The sequence below is a fragment of the Microtus oregoni genome, unplaced genomic scaffold, assembly GCF_018167655.1.
Source record: "Microtus oregoni isolate MIOR12 unplaced genomic scaffold, Mior012 000042F_ref0000377, whole genome shotgun sequence".
NCBI lineage: Eukaryota > Metazoa > Chordata > Mammalia > Rodentia > Cricetidae > Microtus > Microtus oregoni.
In genome coordinates, this window is record NW_024543209.1 from 13248106 (window position 1) to 13272967 (window position 24862).

At 46.7% G+C, this 24862-nt stretch overlaps 2 protein-coding genes across 4 annotated transcripts in view; one reads left to right on the forward strand and one right to left on the reverse strand.

Moving 5' to 3' along the window:
* Positions 1–4484, forward strand: part of Slc22a23 (solute carrier family 22 member 23) — a 153627-nt gene extending 149143 nt beyond the window's left edge. For both annotated transcript variants that reach the window (XM_041632924.1, XM_041632925.1), the window contains one exon: positions 3855–4484. In XM_041632924.1, coding sequence (XP_041488858.1) covers positions 3855–4212 — 358 coding nt within the window. In that variant the 3' untranslated portion in view covers positions 4213–4484. The remainder of the gene's footprint in view (positions 1–3854) is intronic.
* A 4554-nt stretch (positions 4485–9038) lies between these two features.
* Positions 9039–15464, reverse strand: Psmg4 (proteasome assembly chaperone 4). 2 transcript variants are annotated; one of them, XM_041632921.1, is made up of 3 exons: positions 15193–15464; positions 13481–13556; positions 9039–9229 (listed from the first exon to the last, which is right to left on the reverse strand). In XM_041632921.1, the coding sequence occupies exons 1-3, from the start codon at positions 15364–15366 to the stop codon at positions 9108–9110; spliced, it is 372 nt and encodes a 123-aa protein (XP_041488855.1). In that variant the 5' UTR covers positions 15367–15464; the 3' UTR covers positions 9039–9107. The 2 variants fall into 2 exon arrangements, with proteins under 2 accessions (XP_041488855.1, XP_041488856.1); XM_041632922.1 differs by lacking the exon at positions 13481–13556.
* Between the last annotated feature and the right edge of the window lie 9398 nt (positions 15465–24862).

Sequence of the window (24862 nt, forward strand, 5' to 3'; positions counted from 1 at the left end):
ATGTGCCTATGACCTCTCTGCCTTTTAAAGGGAAATAAGATCCCTAGAGACTTAAGGACAAACAAAAATGGCATACTGTTTTACTAAATTATCTATAATATTATTAAATTCAAGGAATCACTGATGGCAAGACAGAAAAGTATTTTCATAGAAAAAAATGAAGACATACAAGTGTTTCAAACATTGCTTAACAACAGGATCTGTGGCGAGAAATACGTCACTATCTGATGCTGTCACCATGCATACATCGCCGAGTAACTTATGCACACCTAGATGCTCTGTGTTGTTTACTATGAACCCGGAGGTGCTGGTGGTATAGTACATAAGCTCTCGCTGTGTAGCCCAGGCTGGCCTTGAACTCACTGTCCTCACACCTCAGCCTCCAGAGTGCTGAGATTACAGGGCATGCTAAAACATGGGGTACACCTTTTTTCTAAGTAGAAATGCTTTATGATAGCATGTAACACATCCCACTACAGAATCATTTAGCCTCCTAGAGCATTAGGTATTGCATATCATTCTATGTGCTGTCCTTTAAAATGACTGACAAGGCACTAGGCTTGCCTACACCAGCAACGCTACAGTCATGTGGGAGTGGACTGTGCTGTGCTAGCTGTTGCAGCAGCAGCGAGGATATCCACAGGGATATGACTGGTCCCTTTCCCTATAATCCTACGAGACCACTACCTTGTCTGCAGTTTCCCCCTGGCCGGAATGTTAGGAATTACAGTGGATTCTCTTTTACCCATGTATAGAAACACACTGAATATCATATACATGTATCTACATTTAAATGAGCTGTAAATCGCATATATAATGTAATCGCACTCAGCATGATTTATTAATACATTACTTTGATATCGTTCGCTTGATGTCATGTGAGACTTTCCTGGGGCTGGGCAGCTTCAAACACCCCCTACATTGGAGGACTGTATTCTGCTTTCCTGCATGGCAACTCTACATGGGAAAGGGCACCCTTGGTGCCAGCTAAGAAAAAAAAAAACAGAAAAACAACCTTATTGGTGTCAAAGGTCCCAATAAAACAAGTCTCTGACATCTAATACACCCCTCACATCCTCTGGTTTCCCAAAGGGGCCAAATTTACCAGAAATTCTGAATGGCTATTTAGGTATTCATATTATTCACCTGAGGAATGGGCTCAATTTCATTGCTCTCTAGGAAGCACGATCTGTGGGCATCTGGTATTTTTTACATGCCAACTGTGAGACAGCTGATGTTCCTGGAAATAACCCTTGCCCTTGATGGGTTCATGGAGGAGCAAATGTTGACAGAAAGATGCCAGTGTCTTTTAAAGGTGGTCTAGGACCCTCTTGGGAAAGGACTGGTGTCTGGATAGCACCAAGAAAAAGATGTCCCTCCTCAGTGCACCACTTGCCAGACCAGCAGTGTGACTTTCTCTGTCTTGCAGTGCTCTCTTGGCAAAGAATACAAAGTACTGAGAATAGAACAGCCTGGGTGAAAGGTTCCATAGTTAAGGCTGGGCATTCCAGCTACAGAACTTACCTATTTCTGCATAACAAATGACTCAAATGCTTGGGCTTACGGATATATCTGTGTGTTAGTGGTCTGAGCAATTCTTAGCTGGATCCTTGTTCTAAGTCCCATGAGCTACAGTCCCCGTGAGAGGAGGCTCAGCAGTCATTGACAGAATCCAGTTCTTCATGAATTGCAGACCATTAACTGGGAGCCATGTGTACCCTGTATGTGGAAGGGACATCTCGTTGTTTTTGCAATGCTTTATTGGCAATAAATTCCTTATTTCTTCCAGCCCCTAAAAAGGCAAAGATTAAAAGTACTGGGAAGTGGGAATCGTCTTCTTAGGAATCTGACACAATACCTAGTAATGTCCAAGGGCCAACTGGCTAGGTCTTACACAGTTACTGAGAGAATACTAGGGATTACAGAATGAGCAAGATTCGATCTTGTCCTTGAACACCTCCCAAGTGCAGAAACACAGAGGCATGAACCATGAGGATATGGTCTTCTGAGAGGAAGGACTCAGGGAGGTTTGGAGCAGCTCTGCAGCTTGCTTAGCCTGGATTTCACAGAGTTCACAGGGGAGTCCCAAGGAAGCCAACAGGAACCATAAGCACTGTGCCTGGGAGGAGGTGAGAGCTCTGAGTCATATCTCCTACATCAGCTCAGGATTGGTCTGACAGCCACTGGAAGGAGCCCGAGTAGCCCTGGGTACATGGAAAAGGATCACAGTCTCTGGGCTCTTGAGAAGAGGCAAGACTGGCCTCACTCAGATCATGAGATGATGGGGATCTGTACCAGCCAGCCTGGCTCACAGCTGCAGAAGTTTGGGAGTTAGCAGCTTTAGTGACATATATTTTATATAGGATCCATTCATTAAGATTTATAAATAGTTTGTCACCCTCCAATCATAGACCACTTCCATCACCCTCTAAAGAAAAACATGCCCTCATGCCCCTTTGCAGTTTTTACCTTCACTCCTAGCCCCAACCACGGTCCTGCTTTCTGTCTCCCTGAATCAACATTTCTGACATTTCATAGAAATGGAATCGTACAATCAGCATGATGTTTCTTATGGTGTAAAATGTCAATTCTTCATGCTTTTAATGGCTAAGTAATATTCCGTTATATGTGGACATGCCACATCTTAGTTATCACTCACCAGCTGATAGACATTTGGATTGTCCCCAGTGCTAAAAGGCATAAACATTTATTTGTAGATTTTTGCCTGAGCATATGTTTTTACTTGTTTTGTACATGGAGTTGCTGGTTATATAAAATTGTGTTTCCTTTTAAGAAAATGTCCTATTTTCATCTTGTTACAAGGAGGCTAGCAGAGAACTCTTGCCTCTCTAGGTCCTTCTTGGTCAGCATATTGGGATGTCACAACTATAGGGGATACCAGGTAGTACCAACCAGAGCAGGCTCCTGCACAAAGACAGAACTTCCTTGGTACTTTAATTCATTTTCTATTGTAATAACTGACAATTTAGAAAGAGTATATTTCATTCATCTATGGTTCTGGAGGCTGAGGGGTCTAACGTAGGGGGTTGTACATGGGTCCTAGATAATGAAGACTCTGCAGAATCCCAAGGTAGTGCAGGGCATTACATGGTGACACAACAAATATGCAAACTCAGGCTTCTCCTCTCCTATAAAGGCCTTATAAAATTATCATCATGAAGGCTGGAGAGATGGCCCAGTGGTGAAGAACATTGACTGCTCTTCCAGAGGACCAGGGTTCAATTCCCAGCACCCACATGGCAGCTTACAGCTGTCTGTAATTCCAAGAACGGACACCCTCACACAGATATACATTCAGGCAAAATACCAATGCACATAAAATAAAATAAATTTTTAAAAAAGAAAAAAATTATCATCACGGGTGTCCCAACCTCTTGTCTACATTTAATATTTGTTATTCCCAAAGGCCCCATATCTGAATTCCACCAACAGTTGAATTTAAGGATTAGGTTTCTTTCACTCTTTTTTTTTAACCACTTACTTTTTCTGTTAAGTTTTTTAATTTATTTATTTTTATTTTATGTACATTGGTGTTTTGCCTGTAGGTATGTCTGTATTAGGGCATCAGATCCTCTGGGAACAGGAGTTACAGACAGTTGTGAGCTGTCATGTGGGTGCTAGGTATCGAACCCAGATCCTCTCGAAGAGCAGTCAGTCAGTGCTCTTAACCTCTGAGCCATCTCTCCTGAGCAGAGGATTGAGTTTCTGGTACTGGAAGTTTGTGGGGCATAGGCGCTTACCCTAAAAGCCCATCAAGCCGCTGTCCCACTCCACCCAACTGGTATCAAACGTTGTATACCTCTTTCAAGCCTGTGCTCTCTCTCCCCCTGCAGGTGTGGTGGGCTGGGGCTGGTGCTGGCCAGTGCAGGCTTTGGTATGCTGACGGCGCCCATCATTGAGCTGCACAACCAGAAAGGCTACTTCCTGCACCATATCATCTTCGCTTGCTGCACGCTCATCTGCATCATTTGCATCCTCCTGCTGCCCGAGAGCAGGGACCAGAACCTGCCCGAGAACATCGCCAATGGGGAACACTACACGCGGCAGCCGTTGCTGCCACACAAGAAGGGAGAGCAGCCGCTGCTGCTCACCAACGCGGAGCTCAAGGACTACTCGGGTTTGCACGACGTGGCGGCAGTGGGGGATGGGCTGCCGGAGGGGGCCACCGCCAATGGCATGAAGTCCATGTAGCTTCCTGGGCCACACCACCTTCCGCCAGTCCCCCTGAGGCTTGAAGGGCTGGGGAAAGTTTGCACACGGATTTACAGACCAGAGAGAGGACGCGTGGCTGGGGGAGGAAGTCTGTCTCTGCTGCTGACTCGGCTCCATCGTGAGACTTCCAACTGGTGTGGGGAATTCTGTCTTTCCAGACATCCGAGGAACAGATCTGAGAAATCAGATGTTTGGGAAATAACCCTTTGAAGACTTTCTTTTCTGCCATTAAACGTTTGTATTTATTTTGGTCATTTTTACGAGAAGCACTTTATCCCCTTCCCTCTCGCTGATCATGAAGTGGAACCTTCTTCAGGAGTGAGGCAGGGTCATTCTGAGGAAGTCCCTGGAAGTGGCCAATGCAGTAGCCAGTCCCCTCCCTGGAGGCCAGCCTCAATTTTCTTCTCCACTCAAGGAGACAGAGGTCATCTGTAGGCCAGGACCCCTACCTCCAGGCTCGCTGCCGTGGACAGCTGCGCCTCTCAAGTGGCGCATTCTTGGGACTGCATTTTAGACAGAGGAAAATGTACATGAATTGGGTTTTTTTCTATAGTCTGTCTATTTTAAAGTTGGGGTTTTTTTTTCTTTCTGTTTGTAAGGTCGTTTCCACCCCGTGTGTTGGGAAGTAGCCCCCAGAGGGTCATAAGAGCCAGCGCCATCTTTCTTTCCTTCAGGATCATCCTTTTGTACTTGATCTGGAAGTTTTTGTGGGGAAACTTCCATGCTGCACCAGAAACCCTACGTGGTGAGAAAGCACCCATTTCCTGACACTGGGTTTGCTTAGTTAAGTCCGCAGTAGCTGTTGTGTCTGAGATGTCTGTTTCTATTAAGACACCTTCCCAGATTGAGTTCCAGCAGCAAAGGTCCCTCTTCCCCAGTCAGCTCTGTTGCCAGCACTACTTGAAAATGTGGTTACTTTCAGAACTCCAAACAACAGAAAAATAACCGAAAAAAAAAGATGACTAAGGCAAATCCCAGGAGGGAGCCTTGCTCTCCCACACATGGCCGCCACCCACATCTCCAGCACACACCATAGAGAGCTCCAGCTTGGATGGCTGTCACTCTGACATCACAACAGTGCCCATGGCACCTGGAGGCGGTCCACCTCATGTCTTCCTCAATGGCTTCCTGCCTGTCACTCACTCAGCACAAAAGGGTCCTGGGCAGGAGTGCAGGTTGCTCACAGGTGAGGCCACGTGGCCTTTAGTCCTTGAAAGCAGCAAGAAGAGAGAGAAAGCAATAACTCACCAAAGCTCAACCCCATCCTGCGCCAGCCTCCAAGGATGTCCCTTACCTGTGACCCTCATCCGACCCGAGACAGCAGGGCCCCAGGGCTGCTGAGAAACCAGCCTCTGGACCTCTTTCAGCAGCTCAGGCGCCAGCCTCTCTGGGCACCGTGGCTTCTTCTCAACCATCTGCCTTGCCTCTTGCCATGCGTCTCCACCATGTGTCCTTCCAGGAAAATCACGGTCTTGGGCCTGTGTGGGCAACTACGTGACTTCTAAGTGGCAGTTGCTCAAAATTCAAAAGCTAGAAAATGCTTGAGTTTATCCCCTCCCAGCTCCTTGTCTGGTCTATTTCTTACAGTCTCCCCTGCTTCTCTGCCCCATTTGATAGATAACATCAGCAGAAGCCAGCTGCCTTGATGACAACCTCCTGAGGGCAGTGCTGGGATGTGCAGCCATGTTTCCAGTAGCTGGCCGATGTTCTCTTCCATGCCTGGGGTCTTGAGTACTTCGCTTGAGGACCAATGTCTAGGAAGGAAGTTGTGTGGCCAGTCCCCGATACCTGCCCCCAGTCCAGCTTCCCTTCCATGCCTTGATGTCACTACACATCCTCTCTTCAAAGCCTCTCTACATCTGTGCAGCCTTTGCGTGCCAAACTTGTAAGATACTTTTCACCCTTCCCAGGGTACCTGCTACCAAGTCACCTGGCAGCAAACTTGTTAATAGAGAATGAGACATCCGCATAGCCGAGAACAGTCTTCCACTGGTTGTGCTGTCCTTCTTAAGAGCTTTGCTAAAACCACCAGGGAGGTGATGTCAAGGGACAGCACTTCCAAACTTCTTGTCGAAGCCTCCAATCTCCACCTCAAATGACAATGGTAAAAACACTGGGCCAGCGCAGACAGTGTTAATAGCTACAGCAATCAGAGCCAACCTATCAGGGATTAGCAGGGACACTACCATTGAGGCAGGGGCCAAGGGACCACAAACCAGAGGAAGTTCAGAAGGCCGATTGCTGGCTGTGTCTTGACCTTGACTTTCATGTGGCAACCTCAGGGCCCGCTGAGTAGTTCAGTTTCTGCTTCGGAACATGGATACCTGAAGATGCTGGAACACCTCATGAAAGGTAGCCAAAACAGGAAAGTTTGCCTGTAGCTAAGCTTGTTGTGTGGTCTGATCGAGTCAGAAAGACAGCAGGACACCCATGCCTCAGATACTCTGGCCTAGCTCCATAGGAAGATGGTCACAGCCCAGCTCCCTGGTACCAAGCTGCCATCCCTAAACTCAGTCCTGTGCTCCCGTGGGTAGATAGATGCTTCTCAGGCACTGGTCCTTTGTGTTGGGCTCCTCCGTCCCTGGGGACCTCCAGGGCTGTCGTCCTCTCCTCTCATCCCTGCCCCTGTTTTCATAACTAATGCACAAATGTGCGCACCTCAGACAGGGCTGGAACAGTTCTTCATTTTGCTCTTTACTAAGTCAGATACTATGAACTATCTAATTATTAGCACCCAAGACGAATAGGAGAAAAAGGTTTAGATGTTTTTGTGTTTTAAGACTATAGTCACCTACAATGGAGGACAGGGTTTGGCTACAAAATGGAAAGCAAGCAAAACCAGATCTTGTAAAGGAAATATCACAGGCAGTCACAGTCGTGACTACTTCCCAGAGCCAAACAAGAAGTCCCTGAACTGGAAGTGCCATTCAAAAGAATCTCGTGACCATGACACACCCAGCCCCTGGGTGGCACACAGGTCGAGGGAGGCCCACACTTCACCTCCTCCGTGTTCTTAAGGACACCACCTCACTCTAATAATGTATTGTGTGTGTTTTGGAGCAGTATGATGTGTTGTGTCTAGTGAGGAACGCTTCCCTACCTCTGTCCTCTGCAACCCCACCATGCGTGCTTTTATCCCAAGAGCCGCGTGACTGTACGTGTTGATGGGGCCGGTACCTGTTCATAGCACAAGTTTATGTTGAGCTCTGAACTGTCATTCACAGCTGCGTGTCTGCATGGTGTCGCATCTGTTGTACCTTTGGGGAAAATTTGTATGTAAATGTACAGAAATAAAAACGTTGCCCCACTAACAGATTTCCTCTGGAATGTCTTCCCTACCTCACCTGATGGTATCCACAAAGGGCATTTCACTACCACTGAGGACAAGTAATAAAACCCTCCATGTTGACCAGACCTCCCCGCTCACTACTTTGAAGGCTTCTTCTGTCAGCGGCCTTTTCTTGCCCTGGGGAGGGTGGGGGTCTCAGTCTGCTTGAAGAGTCCTAGTCTTAGAGGGTAGTCAGAGGCTGAGACCGGATTAACCTTAAATGTTTATGTGATTCTCAAACCATCGGAGAATTCAGCGCATTTAAGAGGAATTTTTTTTCTCGTTTGTGTTCTGCTAACCTGTGGCCTGAGGATTCCCAGAGAGGTCAAGGAGTGACTATCTACACTGTGATTCTGTGAGGAAAGACTGATAATCCAAAACGCTCTTCTCTAATGTAGTATTTTTTAACAAGAAAACAATATTTCTTTAATAAAGCATTTATACCAAACTCTTCTCTCCGTAGCTGATTTTGTGTTACTCACTGTTCTGTCCTAGAGAGCTGTCTGCAGGCTTTCAGCACTGCAGAAACACTGGCTGCGGCCTCAGAGCTTGGCACAGCAAAGTGTGCAGGAGGCAGCTCCTCAAACCCCAGACACAGTTAAATGTCCTTATTCCTGCCCTTGCGGGGCTCAGTGCAAAAGCCTTAGCACGGTGCAAAATAATTATAGGCCCTGAACTGTCTACTGTCAACACAAAAGGGTCCAGGGAGGAACCCAAAGGGAAAGCTCTTTGGCAATGGTGGTCACCTTTGGTCAAAACATGGTTCTCAACACATGAACCTCTGGTGGAAAATCACAATTAGAGCCCCAGCAGTAGTCAGGAAGATGCCAAGGACTAAAAATGGCCAAAGGGCAAGGGACTAGGGAGAAAGGAAAGCAAAGGTGACAGACATAAGAGCAAAGTGGCCTGAGGCACTGGTGTCCAAAAAAAAAAAAAAAAAAATTAAGTTAAAACCAAGATTGCTACCTGTCACAGCTTTTACAGTTTGCAAAGCAAAGCATTTCTACACACTTAGCAGGCTAGGGATTACTGCCATTTCTCAGATGGGAAGAACAGACAAAAGAAACTAGACTCCACAGAGACCACAAATCTAGAAAGCTGCACTAAGGTTCAAATGTAACTTTACAAAACACAAGTAAAGTGCCCAGGCAAGGCTTAGAGAGAACACTGGGAAAGCTCCCCAAGGCTGATCTATCAGTTTACAAGACAGAAGCCTCAGGACCTGCCACACGAGCCTAAAGCATAGCCACTGTGGCTCTTAACTCTGACCGGGAGTGTGGAGCACAACAGCACTAATTTCAACTGTTTCCAATTACACTTTTGCCCCTTTCTCCAGAACCAAGCAGTCAGGAGTGTGTGTGTGTGCTGTCTGCCACTTTCCTTCCTGCCAATGCCCACCAGCCTGAGCCTCCTGACGTCCACACTAAGAGGAGACAGCCCAGTAATAAACTCTTTAAAGCAAGGTATGAATGCAGCCTGAGACAAAACCCAACCTGTTTATTGAAATGTAATTTATACACGAGATACACACTCTTCCCTCTGCCACTCAGAACTTCTCGGGAAACGTCTCCATCTCTTCCTTGATCCTGTTTTCTACGAGTAACGTGAAGTTGCTGTCTGTGTTGGAGAGGTTGTAGCTGACAAACACCTGTTTACTGGTCTTCCTGGCTAAAAAGACAAAAGTATGTTGACAGTCACGACTGAAATACACTGAGTCCATGTTCCACAAACGTGCTGAGAGCTGGGAAGTGCTTGGAAGGAGGATGGGATTTGGAGAATTCTCAAGGGCTAGACATGCAAATGGACATCTAGTGCCGTCCTCGACTCTGGAGCCCTGGATTTAATGCAGGCCTACGCAGCAGCAGCAGAGACTCAGCAAGAACTGCAGTCTCTGGCCCATCCTGACTCCTGCAGGAGAAAGATACAGTGTGGGGCCCAGCAGTCACTGCTAGAAAGCTCTAGGGTAACCACACACTAGTATCTGAGAACCTCTATTCTACATGGAGCTTGTGGCTTCAAAGGTGTGAGGGTTTTGTTATTTCAAAAACAGTCAAATACTGACGTTCTCCATCATCACTGCCCACCTCTACCATTTTCCACTCTCTTTCTAGGAGAATGCTTATTTTATGCATTACATATGTGTATACATGTACACACATGCATGCATGTGCATTTTCTAGAACCGATAAATAGGAGAGGCACTGATGGAACTGAAAAAATGAAGCTCAGCTACATGCTTAGAATGTGGAAGGCAGTACCCTGAGCAGAAGCAGGCAGCAAGCCTAAGCCAGTGTTTCATTCAGCAATGTCTGGGTAGTGGCCTGACCTCTTCCTTTGGCCTCACCCATGCCCAGGGCATAGGCACAAACTACTTTTCCTCTCTCAGAACACCAATCCTTCACTCATCCTTCCCTCTAGTCCAGGGACCCCACCCTCCTCTCCAGGCAGAACAGCAGACAGTAAGGCTGAGTAGTCGTAATACTCTGATTAAAGCCTGCTGTAGAATATACTGAGCTTCATCCAGGTGGTGACTCTGTCTCCCTCTGCAATTCTCACCTGCAGTTGAAGGAGGGTGTCAGCGAGGGCAGAGGCAAAGCTGCCTTCAAGCCTGGGTCTTTCCCGCCCCATCACAACCTGAAACTTCTGGGCTCCAGACCCTCCTTTGTAAATCAAAGGCAGTAGGGCCTCTGACTCTCAAAGGCCTTTTTAAGTATTTTCTTCATTAGTTATTCAAGATTGTGCTTGTTTGTTTTCAGATAAAGGGATCTTGGGGAATATTCTGTTGACTGGGTAGCTGATGCATCCCGAGAAGAGCCCAGCCTCTGCCCTGAGAACAGCCTGAGGTTTGTTTTAGGTTTTTAGTTTTTGAAGACAGGGTTTCCCTGTGTGGCCCTGGCTGTCCTGGAAATAGCTCTGTAAATCAGGATGGCCTCAAACTCACAGATCTGTCGGCCTCTGCTACAGGGTGCTGGGATTAAAGGCAAGTGCAACCATGTCCAGCTCTGTTGTTTTCTTTTAGTTTTTTTTTTTTCCTTTTGAGACATCGTTTTTCTGTATAACAGCCCTAGCTGTCCTAGAACTTGCTCTGTAGACCAGTCTGGCCTCCAACTCAGAGAGAGCCACAAGCTTCTGCTCCTGTGCTGTGAGTAAAGGTGTGAGCCACCATACCCGGGGTGTTGTTTTCTTTTTTAAAAAAGGAATGTAAAAACCAATGGAAGGATGTAGCCAGGCATAATGGCACACATGTGTAAGCCCAAATCCCAGCACTTAGGAGGGAGACATAGGCAGTTAAGCCTATGCTGTAGGCCCGCCAAATCAAGAAAGACAGACTGTCTTTTAAAAAGGAAGAGGAGGGGGCTGAAGAGATGGCTCAGAGGTTAAGAGCATTTCTTCCAGAGGCCCTGTGTTCAATTCCCAGCAACCACATGGTGGCTCAAAACCATTTGTAATAAGATCTGGCGCCATCTTCTGGTGGGCAGGGGTACATGCAGGCAGGACACTGTATACAATAATAAATAAATAAATTTTTTAAAAAAGGAAGAGGAGGAGGGAATCTGGACAGAAGCAGTTGTTCAGTTAGCACAGAAGACAGTGCCTTACAGTAGCTCACAGCATTTTCTTTGGGCCAACCACCAGTTTGCTGCAAGCAATGTTCCCTGGGGTCCCAAACAGTGCTCTGCTCAGCACAAGGAGTAGAGCAGGGAGATCCAAAATGTCTCCCCCACCCCCACCCCAACCACCTCTCCAATCCCATTCCCTGAGGTACAGGAGGGAGCCTGGGAATTGATAATTTAGATAATGATCTGAGAACCAGTCAAGTATGGCAAGATAGTGAGATCCACCAAGACTAACCAGAAAGGGGCCATAAAATCACAATGCTTAGTCTGTCCTCTCAGCGGCAGTGGTGTGGCCTTCCCCTCTCCCCATGGGAGCCCACAGTACTGTAGTTCCCATCAGTCTAATTGCTAAGGAACCACTGTATCTGTGACTCAACCTTCCAGGCCCATCTCTGCCCTGGAAGGCGACCAGAGCTCAGGGTCTCCTCCTACATGCAAACTGTGGTGCAATGCTTCCAGGGTCACTGAGAGCCCTGCAGCCCAGCTCTTATCTGTCTGCTTTTGTCTTCCATAGATGTTATTCTGCAGGACACCTCTATCTTTATCATAGGTTACTGATCCCTGTCCAGGCCCAAGGAGATCAGTCAGCCTGGGACTTTGCTGAGCACTGTGCAGCACCAGACCTTTCAACATGCCAGCAGCCACGACAGTCACCAAGTCACTGCACAAAACCTGGTGTTAGGCCTCTATCTCATATTCTTGAGCCAACGCTGCATTTTTTTTGGTATGAAATCATTGGTGGCACACACTAGGATATGATGAAAAGGCCAAAGCAGAAGAATCATGAATTTGAGGCCAGCCTGGTTTATACCTCAGGGCCTGGAGAGATGGATGGCTCAGCCACTAAAAGCAAATACTGTTTCTGCAGAGGACTAAACTGGAGTTTAGTTCCTAGTACACCTGTGTCAGGTGACTCACAACTACCTGGAACTCCAACTTCAGAGGATTCAACACTCTCCTCTGACCTCCGTGGGCACTTACACTCACATGGACAAACCCATACCCAGACATACACATATATACATTAAAATATAATCTCAATATAAAAAACAAACTTAATTCATGGCATGCCAAATAAATTTTTGCAGCCCTTCTCTATCAGTGACTGTCCCCATATATATGGACCCTTCCCTCAATCCTGTCTGCGTGGACATGAGCACACAAGTCTCTTGACATAATGTGTTAGCACTTCTGTATGTAAAAAACACACAAGGAAGCACTGAGAAGCAAAGACGCATCATGTCCCCCACTTTGACGTGATTCATGGGGAAAAAAATGTAAACACAGAAAGAAAAGGTCAAAAAGTCTTGGTATAGGTTCGGCAGAAATTCTTTCCTATAAACTCAAAATTACTTCCTAATAAAAAGTTTGCAAAACAGCTCATGCGTCAGGTCTGTTTCTAGGTTAGGTCCCCGAAAGTTCCTGTGACCTCTATCTACCTCTCCTCTAACCATAGGATATGACAAGTTTGGAGCTCTCCTGAATTAGTGGCATTCCTCCTGGGCTCTATGTTAGCTGCTTGTGTATAAGTCACTGAAAATGACAGAAATTCCTACTTGTTAACATGATACAATTTTCTTTGTACAACTCCAAACACAACTGATGTGTGAGTTTCTCAAAACTGGTGTTGGGCTCTTTCCCATCACATCCCCTGGCTAAGATTCGGGAGTACCCTGGAATCACTGGGTTCAGAAATGACTAGGATGCTGGAAAACACAAAGACTGAGTCATTGATGAAGACACCCCGTGCATACAAGTCAGGGGCAAGTGGGGCTGGAGATCATAAAACACAAGATATTACCTGAACCGCCTGAGTATTTGTAATTTAAAAAAAGGCACAGGTGGGAAGAGTGGGGCCTTCAATCTCATACTCTTTGGTAAACACCCACCCTACTCCGCATTCATACTAAGCCTGAGAAACAGTCCTCCCTGCAGTACAGAAATTGCCACAAGGCCCAGGAAGCCACTCTGAGCAGCTGGCCCTGGGTAGAATTTATCCTCTCCCACAAGGAGATGATATACTCATTGAAAGAAAATATATCCGCTTGTGGATGCAAGTGGGGAGCAAAGAAGAATATGGGGGCTTCCAAAAGTTCCTGGGATCAGGATACTGAGGCAGCTGACACAGGTACCTACATGCACATGTGTCCCCTAAAAAGACCCAAAGGACAGAAGTCTGCTTCCAACAGTAATGAGGCAGTGGTCCCTAATATGATGGTGCTTTATCTGAGGTCATTTGCCCTAGGACATGAAACAGTGGGTCACGTCTGACTGGTTACAAACACTAGCTGTGGGTACATACCTAAGCGCTGGGCAAGGCCAGAGGAGGTCGTGTCAGACGTGTCTCCAAAAAGGGAGGTGCACACAGGGATGGGGTCCTAAAAAGGAGGGAAAAAGAACAAAGAGTATACCATGAATTGTCCTCAACCAGGCAGCTTTGGTTTCTACACAAGGCATCAGGGCAACAAGAAGACATACAAATATCCCCAGTCAAAAGCCAGATGACCCTAATACAATAGAGGGAGAAAAATTAGGGCAAACAGAAGCCATCTGTAATGGGACCCATGGAGCTGTTAATAGATTCTAGGGCCTATTTCACATAAAGCGATGGTTTTTGTGTTACAAACCCCAAAGAATGCTGAACGGCATTCCAACCAGAAGCAAATGAACTCACTAAGACCACAGCAAGAATGTGACCAAAGTCTGGGTGCCTGGTCCAGTTCCTCAGCTGAGAAGCAAGGTCCTGCCCTCCTCAGGAAAGCCTACAAGAGCACGGCTCTCACTCCCTCAAGGCTTGTGAGGACTTCTGAAGATGAATATAGTGACCTGGGAATTTGAAAAGACACCAGCTACCACATCCAAACAGCAAAATTAAAGCCTCTTATAAAATTGGTGACCAATCTTGTTTTGGCTAAGAAGCAATAAAATGTAACACAGTAGTGTGGAATAATCTTTTTATGCACTGTGAGGATGTGTCATTCTGATTGGCTTAATAAAAAAATTGAATGGCTGATAGCCAGGCAGGATTTTCAGGCACAGAGGACTCTGGGAAGAAGAAAGGTGGAGTCTCCAGGAGATGCAGAGGGCGCAAGACATGTTGGAGGCCAGGTAAAGCCACAAGTCATGTGGCAATATATAGATTAATAGAAATAGATTAATTTAGGTTATAAGAGTTAGTTAGAAACAAGCCTAAGCCATCGGCCAGGTTTTCATAATTAAAAATCTCCGTGTCCCTATAGGGGAACTGATAGTCCCGACAAAAAAAGTCCAACTACACCTTGGGTTCAATATCCAGCAGCCTTCTCAAAAAATCTTGTTTGAAAGGAAAAAGCCCACCCACTAACTTGCTCTGGGGTTTGGTACCCTTGCCACGATATCCAGGTGGAGACAACTGGATGGATGAAACATCATTTCCTAAGGGCTTAAACTCACTTCATTAGCCAAATAGAAAGCAAGGTTGTTGTTTAAAAAAAAAAAAAAAATCAATGAATCCATTTTTGGCTCTTTTTTTTTTTGACTGAAAAAGATACAAAAGTACAATGATAAACCTGCTGTTTACAGACTCTGAGTTCAATATTTAGCTGAAACGTAACTATTTACACTTAAGCCTCCTGAAGTAAATCTACTTTAACACACACACACACACCTGGGTCCTGGTGCAAGAACAGAGGTTCTGGTGGGCTCAGAGCTCAGGGGCTAGGCTGAGTGCCCAAGGTGATGCAAGCGAAGACTGAGGCTCAGCACCAGTCAAGAAGCAGGCCTAGGGGACTCCAGCCCGAAGTATCCAGAGTAAGCTCAGAGGAGAGCTGAAGTCCCTAGGGGCTACACGTGACCAGCCTCACTCCCACTAGTCTCTCCTGTTCCAGATCCCCTCCCCAGCGGTCCCCACTTGTCACCTTCCACCCCGAACCCCACCACACTGAGGTCCACCAGGCCCTTCAGTTTAGGCCCCGCCCCCAAATCCGCACCAAGGAAGGCCCACCCCCTTCCTGCCCAGGCCCCGCCCACACTCACGTAGCGGCTGCACATGGCCACTGCGAGGTTGCGTAGATGCGGCGTTGCTCCCACCCACAGGAAAAGCGAGTCTGTCAGCCGCATGACGTGGAAGTGGACGAGCTGCTCCCAGAGCCTTGCGCTGAAGTTGTGAAGCGACACGTCCCCGCTCGCGGCGCCCTGCGGCTCTGCCATCCCGCCCGCCCGCCACTCGAGCCGCAGCACGGACCCCAGCCAGGCGCGGGCGGCCAGACCAGAGAGAGCGAGCGCCGAGAGGCCCGAAGCGCTTTCACTTTCAGTTGCGCGCGCCGGGGTGGGGCGGGGCGAACGTGAGGGGGCGGGGCCTAGGAGATGCCTTTGGCCTGCTCTAGACCTAGTACCTGGACAAAGGTGCAGCTGTGAAAAAACCCTGCCTCAGCTAGGTGTCTGATGGTGACTCTGGGGACCCTCTGAACGCCCCTGTCATTTCCCTTCTCCCCAGTGGACCGTGTTAGTGGGCTGTTTGCGCAGACATTCACTCTGAGCGCTTTAGCAGCCGCCACCTCCCACTATCTCCTGGCTGCAAGCCTTGGATGTAGACAGCCCTACTTAACAGCAGCGATCCCGAGAGACAACTTTAAAAAGGAACTGCATAGACTATGGCGGGAGAATGGGCTCTTCGGAGACAGGTGCACGCGTGTACACACACACACACACACACACACACACACAGTTGCCACCGTGTAAAACACGGCCCTTGTAGGATAAGAAGTGAGAAACGAGCGTGCGTGGGAAGCCCTATGGAGCATGGTGCTATGTCTGCCCAGGGACGTTTAATTTCAATCACTGGGACGCTGAAGTGTTTGGAATGAGACCCTCGGTGGGTTGAGAGAGGCATATAAACAAACCTTCCTGTCCAGTTTGCCAAGCTTTTTACTGCTGACTTGGAGTCTCTTGTACCTGTAGGAAATCTACTTAAATCTCCAGGAATTCTAAGTGGACTAAAATGAAGTTTAGGAGGGTGATGTGGTTTGAATATGGCTTGTGGCCCCTAGGATTCATTGGGAGTTGTTTTGGTTCCAATGGGAGATCATGGAATGATGGGAAGATAGGACCTGTCTGGAAGACCTAAGTCACTGAGGATAAGAAGGTGTTTCTCTAGTAGAGGTCCTGAAATAATATTATAAAAGCAACAAGCCCAACTGCACCCATCTCTTTCTGCCTACTCTTGACTCAGGCTGTGACCTCGACCCTGACTTGTCTTCCTCTGACTGCAGTTCACCATGAAGTCCTCACCATAACCCAGCATAATAAACATAATGTGTAGTGATATCTTCTCTGTGTTTTAACAAGTAAAGCTTGCCTGAAGATCAGAGCGCAAAGTTAAACCTCTGGCGGCCAGGCGGTGATGACTCACGCTGTTAATCCCAGTACTTACTGCACATATTTCAAATGTACAAATTAGGGGAGGGGAAGCTTGGAGGGAGTGGGGGATGGATGTGACCAATATACATTAAATACATGTATGAACTTTTTAAAAAAAACATACAAATTGAAGTTTTGGCATCTGTATAATCCATTAAACCACCACCTAAAATCTAGTAACCCTCCCAAATCCCAGTATAATCACCCATTCCCCTGCTCACCCCTAGTCTACATTGTTGTTATAGGTTACTGGGAGTTTTCTAGAGTTTTATATGATTAAAATAAACCACATATTTGACTTTTCTCTTGCATCTTCTTCATTCAGTAGAATCATTTCAAGACCCTTCCAAGTGATTAGTGCTACACTCGTTTCTATTACTGAGCTGTGTTCTGTTGCCCGGAAACCACCATTTGTTTATCCATCCAGAGGCTGGTCACATGGGTTGTCTCGGTTGTTCTTGGCTTTACAGTAAAACTGACGCAGATATATGCATACAGCTAAGCTTCTGTGTGCTTTCATTTCTCATAGAAACAGTCTAGGAGGAGAATGGCTGCTTCCTACAGTTGTGTATTTGCACCTTTTAAGAACCTGCCTAAGTACTTCCCACTTGTTTCCCCATTCCCCTCAGCAGTGCCCAAGAGCTTGGATCCACCGCATGCTCACCAGGCAGCAAATGTGCAGTGCAGCCGTTCTTTTACTGGTAAGACAAAACCTGGTGCTGAATCTAGGTGTGGTGACATATGCCTTTAAGCATAGCATAGGCAAAGGCCGGTGGATCTCTATGAGTTTCCAGGCCAGCCATGCCTACATAGTTACATAGTGCAACTCTGTCTCAAAAAGGGAAGTAGGCAGGGGAAGGAAGGGAAGAAGAAGAAAAGGTAAAAGAGTTGACTAAATGCTTACCAAAGAAGATACAAGATGCTAAGCCTCTGCTCAGTCCACAGCACCGTAAATTCTGTGAGGATGGCGCTCTGATTTTCCATAGGGTTACATCCCAGTGAGCCCACTGTGGTACTATGAATGAGAATGACCCTCATAGGCTCATATGTCTGAATACTTGGTCCTCAGTTGGTGGAACCATTTGGGAAGGATTAGGTGTGGCTTTGTTGGAGATGTGTAAATGGAGGTAGGTGCTGAGGCTTCCTGGTATGCTGTCAGCCTCTGTCTGCAGTCTAAGATTTGAGCTCTCTGTTGATAAGCTAGCCACCTGCTACCTCCACTCCACCATTATTGTGGGATGTTTAGACACCTTGTGAAGGTGTATTGCTTTGATATAATAAAAAGCTTAATGGCCAATAGCTAGACAGGAAGTATAGGTGGAATTTCCAGGAGAGAAAGAAAGAGGAAGAGGAATCAGGCACATGGGAGACACCAGGAGACATGGATACAACAGGAGATACAAGATGGAAGAGAAGTAATGTCATGTGATAGAACATAGATGAATATAAATGGGTCAGTTTAAGTTATAAGAGCTAGTTAGAAATAAGCCTAAGCTAATGGCTGAGCTTTCATAGTTAACAAGAAATCTCCATGTCATTATTTGGGAGCTGGTGGTACAGAGAAAGCCTCGTTACACACCATCAAGGATAACAACTCTGAAACTATAATCCCCAAACAAACTCTTTCTTCTCTAAGTTGCCTTGTGTCTTATTACAGTAATGGAAATGTAACTAATATATCCATAGTAAGTAGAAAATGCTTGTGCCACACCTAACTTCAGCATTCCCATTTTGGGCCATAGCCTACTGTGGAGTGTCAGTAAGACCCCTGCATGGCTGACTGGGGTCTGCCTGGCTTCACCAGATAGGGAAAAACTACTTACTGCTATTTCAGGAAAATTCCAAATATGAAATTCCAAATACAGTGTCCACTAAATACATATCAGTGTCATACATTCATAGAGTTGAGAAATAAACAACCGAGTTAGAGGTTGTCTGTAGTGTACTCTAAACCTATCAATATGATAGTAAATGAACTTAAACAATCCTGCAGCCAATCGGAAAGCAGGAAGAGTGCCACCCACAGGCAACGAATTCTAGCACATTTTTGGAGCATTGAAAATCGACATAGAATCTCCTCTAATGAAACAGCAGGTGAGGAATCCACCAAGAATGGGGCAGAGACAGAAAAAGGAGCAGCAGAAGAAATGAATATGATTAAATGCATTGGATGCTTTATGGAAATGTCATAACAAAACTCCTCTGTGCTGTGGGAATCTAGCGGAGTCGCTGTATCAAGGTTAAACATTAGAACAGAATAGCCGTTTTCTAGAAGGACTTTGACCTTGAAGAAGTCATGGTGGAAATCAGTGATTGCTTTCTGTGATTTATAGAGTTGTTTTTCTGAAGCAGCGTTACAGCCTTTGCATGACTTTAGTCACAAGACAGCCCTGGCACCTCTGGAATGAAGCTCTTAGATTAATGGGTACTGCAAACAGTTCACAATAAAGACTGAAGGGGCACGAGTATGGTGTTTTCCTTCAGAAAAACATATAGATTAGATCAGGAACTTTGGTATGAGGAACTTGTTTACCCAAAAAACAATTTTGTGTGGCCATTACTAAACACACCTTTGAACAGGTATTCGAGGTTCAGTCCATCAGAGGCAGGACTTTCCTGCTGCCTCACAGGCCAAAAATTCATCTTAGGATGACTTCTTTCTTTGACTGACTCACCCAACACAGGGCACCCAACACTTTCGTATAAATAATATGCGCTAGAAAAAAAAACTCAAAACTTTGAAGGGAGCAGTGGGGATGAGGCTCAGCAGATAAAGTACGTGCCGTGAGAGCATGGAGACCTGAGTTCAGATCCCCGAACCCACAGAAAAGCCAAGGAAGCATGGCACCCCACTGCTGTCCCAGTGTTCCAGAGACAGGAGTTCTCTCCAAGGCAAACTGGCTACTTAGAAGTAGAGGTTTTGGTGAGCTCTGGGTTCAACCAGAGACCTTGCCTCAGTAAATAAAGTGGCTCATGTGCCTGATATGACAAGTGACAAAGATTACAGCATAAAGGCCACGCTGGCCTGATTTGGAGTGACTCTGATGGGCCATTGTAGCTCCTGAGCACCATGAGGTCAAGCTGAGGCATTTACCTTACCCACCAGAGACCATTATGAATCAGTAGTTCGCAGATCATGATTCACAGGTCACGATGGCTCAGTGTTAAGAGCACTGACTGCTCTTCCAGAGGTCTTGAGTTCAGTTCCCAGCATGGTGACTCACAGCCATCTAAAGTGGGATCTGATGCCTTCTTCTGGAAAAAAAAAAGTCGATAAAGCATTCATATACAGAAAATAAATAAATCTTAAAATAAAATTAAATAAATAAGTCAGCTAAAGTGGCCTCATGTCATTAAAATGTAATCAGTAATGGTTTTTTCAGTCCTTCCCCAAAAGGATCCCTGACTGCTCAGTGGAGCTTATAAGATCCAAACAACAATGGAATCCTACCAAGGGTCCACTCTGCCAAGGTTCCACTCTGTCTATTTTAGATCATTCCTCTACTCCCTCACAATTGAGATACATACACTTGGAAGCTGGCACAGTCCCCACACCAAGTGGAGAAAGCCAAATAGAGAACTCTAAAATTGTTATCACTTAACCACGATGAACAATATTACATCCAGAGGAGGAGGGTAGACATGAACCATCTTAAGAAGACCAAAGATGCAATAATGGTAGATCCTGCCACCTCTGGAGCAGAGACAGTGGGCAGGTCTGTGAGGGATTGTCTTGATCATTCTTTGCTGTAGTAGGGCCCAGTTCACTGTAGGAGGCACCATTCCTAGACAGATGTTCCCGAGCTGGATAAGAAAGCTGACTCAACATTACTATATGAGTGGGCCAAAGAACGAGCCAGAGAGCGAGCAAACAGGCAGTGTTCCTCCATGGTTTCCGCCTTTGAGTCGCTGCTAAGTTCCTATGCTGACTTCTCTCAGTGATAGACTGTGACCTGTAAGGGTAGTGACCCTCTCTTCCCCGACGTTGCCTTTGGTCAGAGTATTTTAGCACAACAACAGAAAGGAAACTAGAACACATGACCTGAGTCAGAGTAGATGAGGAGCTGCTGCCGTGGGATCTACTCCACTCACCACTCTGCTGCCTACCAAGGTGACAGTTTTCAAGGTCAGGAAACCTTCCTCAGGACCCTGACTCACAGTGCTGTAGAGACATTATGTCACCGATGGGAATGTCTCATGAATCAGAGGCCAAGGAAAGCGGGAATGGAACACTCACCACCACCCAACAGCAGCCCTTTAAGAGAACTGTGCTCTCCAAACCTGTGCAATACAGGAACAGAATCCCGCTTCCATCAGTGAATGCTGCAGAAGACCAAGCAAGCAGCTCTGACTGTGTGAGCACCTGGGCTCTGGGTTAGTTACTTCACTCGTTGCTGTATAAGATGCTGACAAGCCGCGTAAGGACGGTTTTAACACCCCCCCCCCCACAACCGCTCATAGTTTGAGGGTACAGTCCATCACGGTGGGGAAGGTTTGGTGTGAGGCAGCTGGTCACAGTCAGGAAACAGAGAGATGAATGCTGGCACTCAGTTCACTGCCTCTCTTTCCCGTTTTTGTTTTGTTTTTGTTTTTTGTTTTTCGAGACAGGGTTTCTCTGTGGCTTTGGAGCCTGTCCTGGAACTCCCTTTGTAGACCAGGCTGGCCTCGAACTCACAGAGATCCGCCTGCCTCTGCCTCCCGAGTGCTGGGATTAAAGGCGTGCGCCACCACCGCCCGGCTCTCTTTCCCGTTTTTATTCCACAGACTGCCCCCCATGAGCTGGTGCTGTCCACATTCAGGGTAGGCCTTCCCTTCTCAGTTAAATGTCTCTAGAAACACCTTAGTAGATGCTCCTAGAGATGTGTCTGTGAGGTGATTCTAATCCATTCAAGTTGACCATGAAAATTAATGTTTTGTCAAAAAACAAAAACAAAAAAACCTAGCAGGTCCAGAACAATCACCATCGGGCAGCACAAAATTCACCCTGACCACAACCAGGAGACAGGGCTGTTGGTACCCAGTAGGGGTAGGGAAGGAAACGTCATGTATCCACTCCTGACACCCAAGACTCTTTTGCCCAGTCACGACAGTAAATGGACAAAACAGAAACTTGGTCAAAGAAGGGCAGATCTCCCTCCAGGCAACAATCCTTGTCCAGCTGGTGCATATTAGGTCTTCCAGTGCCATACCCTGTCAGGATGACCTCAGCCATCGACTCTGGCTAGCCTAAAGGTCTTCCCAGTGAAAAAGACCCAGCCACACAAGCCCACCGCTGTCAATATCTCTGACAGCCCAGAACCCCACTGCTATCTCTAAGGTGTTGGAATTTACAATACAGCCTTTCTCCTTCTGTCCAATCTTTCTCTCTCCCTCCCTTCCAACAGTAATTCTTAGTATGTATTCAGGCTAAACTCTCTCTGAATTCAGCTTCTGCAGATCCCAAGTTGGGTCCATCTGCCTCCATGACTGGCCCTTGTTACTGAAATCCAAGGTTTGTCTGATTGCAACTTTACTGAAAGAAATCCCAGAGATAAGAACTGATAAAGGAAATAATTTTTATTGATAGTCTTGGCCAGAAGAAGGGGAGAGAAAATTTCTTAGTTTTTCTCCATCTTTCCTAAAGCAGGATTATAATTTTTTAGAAACAATGAAACAAAATCCAGGAACTGCAGAGTTTTGGTGACCAGAGACAAGCTCTTAGAAAGGTCACATGGAAGGGAATTGCTCTTTTAGCAGCGTGCTCACTCTCAGAGGAAGGTCTCCAGGAGAAAAGCAAATCCTCTAGAGTTCATTCTTTGAGAGCCCTGTCATTCTCATCTGGCTTCAGGCACCCTTGGGCCGTTTAGCCACCACCTAGTCTCTGATGAATGAATCCAAAGCCTGTGTTCTTCAGGCCACACACATAGGCAGTTGCCTGTTGACCACCCAGACCTGACTGCTGAACAGCCCTTGTCCCCTCAGGGTGTCTGTTCAGCACATCTACTGTCCCTCGGTCCAGCCCTGGCCCACTCACCTCACCATCTGCCCTGAAGCGGTGAACACAGTACCACTCACTTTGTTCCCAGCCACGCATTTAGGAATCTTCTTTCCTGCCGAGGGCAAGGGTGCTCGCATCCCTCCACTCCCCACTCTAGGCCTGGCCAAGCTTTTTCTATTGCCACTGCCTGGTGTGAACGTAGCCTTCTCCAGCCTTGACTGCTGCTATGACAATCTGACACCTTTTCTTAACGCTTTTTTTCACTGACTTCCAGTTTGTTGTTTGTTCTATTCCCAGAGAGATCTGTGCTTATTCCATCGATTAAAAAAAACTCTGCAGTGATGTTTAGCCTCAATGTTTTTGCAGACATGCAAGCCCCACTCACCCATAAACTATTTACTTTATGCTGGGAATGTGTGCGACTGCATATATTGTGTGACCCACCTGCCTGAGAAACTCTATGTGCTGAAGTTAGCCATCCCCACATAGAGAAACATCTTCCTAGACTCCAGGCAGGCCGTCTGAAGTGGATCCCTGTTCTCCATCATCACATCCTACAGAGCAGTGCTCTGTAGTGTAGTGTAAATGGCTATTTGCCTGGCCATCCTTGCTCTCAGAGAGCTCCTAAGGACAAGAACAGGGTCGTCCACAGTGCTCTGCTCAACCTGAGACACTGCTGGTAACAGGCAAAGGGTAGATGATTGAAGTGAGTGTAAGTTCCAGACGGAGTCTTGGGCTCTAGTCCTGGTTCTTCCGCTAATTAGCCTGCGGCCTCAATTCTAGGTCGGCTGTCTTAACTGTGGAGTGAGATGATGGGTTCAGGTGCTGTCTATTCAAGTGCCTTCCAGGCCTAAGATCAGGTAAGAAGGTAAAAAGTTAACCAGAGCCTCACACAGAAGGGTGCAGCTCTAAGAAACACCACCAGGTGGCAGATGGGAAGGAAGAGGTCTACTTGCAGAGAGGCTTTTGCTTTCAAAGCTGCAGTGTGTCCTTGAGAGTTGTTCTTAACTGGAAAGTGCCGTCTGGGAGTCTTCCCCCAGGCTCTGCAGCTGTAAAACAGGCCAGTGAAACAATTAGTGTAGTCACCTGCGCAAATCACAACCTTCAACCGCAACAGCTGCCGCAGAAGGTTAAGAAGGCCAGCTAGAAGACAAAGAGAAAAATGACGGTCAGGGCTTTGAAGGTCTCTTTCTGCTACCACTGTGAGCCTCTAGAGAGGATTTCTTTAGAATTGTAAGAGGTTTTGTTGTTGTTGTTGTTGTTGTTTGTTCTGTTCTGTTTGTTTGTTTAATCTCCCGAGCTGGGAATAGAACCCAGGGCCTCACACTGTGCCTCTGAGCTACACCTGCTGCCCTAGTCAAGGGATTTTAGATGGAGGATAAGAAAACTGCTCTATGGGGCTGGAGAGTTGACTGAGGTTCAAAGGCCATGGGTTTGATCCCCAGTGCTGGAGGAGAGAGGAGAGCGAGAGAAAGAGAGAGGACAGGAGGGAAGGGAGAGAGAGAGAGAGAGAGAGAGAGAGATTGTGATGATTCCTGGGAATGCCCTTCCAGGTGTGGAAACAGAAGCTACCTGGAGGTGGCGCTGTCTCCTGGAATGTTCCTGGTGCATTTAAAAATTCAGAACTTCTGGAATATTGGCAGCACCATGGAGCTGTTTGTGGACAAGATCCTTGGGCTTTTAGCCAAACTCAAACTGAAACCCAGACTTGGTTAAACACCATGGTAGGCAATGGGCCACTCGGGTGAATAATAGACTAGTGTGTGCAATAGTAAACATTTGACCTGCTGTATCATGTGACTCGATATGAGAGATTCTATTTTTAGTTTATGCTGTATAACTCACTTGCAATAGGACAAGTTCCTTTTGGAACTCTAGCTGATAGGCCCCCTGCCACCACAGGTCACAGCAGCAGAGATGAACACCAAGTGGTGGCTCTCAGTGATTTTTGTTCTGACCTAAAAGTGACACATCACACTTCCTCACACCCCACTAGTTCATTCACTGGGGTGGGAGGGGCCCTGAAAAACAGGGGACTAGATGAAATGTTTGCAGACCGGAACTGTGACTGCCATAGTGACGGCATTGGGATAGGGGGCTGGGGGGGGGGGGGTACAGTTCAGTGTTAACATGTAGTATGCTCAGGGCCCTGAATTCAATCCAGCACTAAGAAAGAACAATCTGATTGACTGAGAGTCATCGACCAGCCAAAGCATCTTCAGACTTTCAGTGAGGAAGCCCAGGGAGCCTGGGGCCAAAGCTGTGTTCACCTTCCCAAGTGACCAACCTATTTTAAGTTTTGTTCTAAAA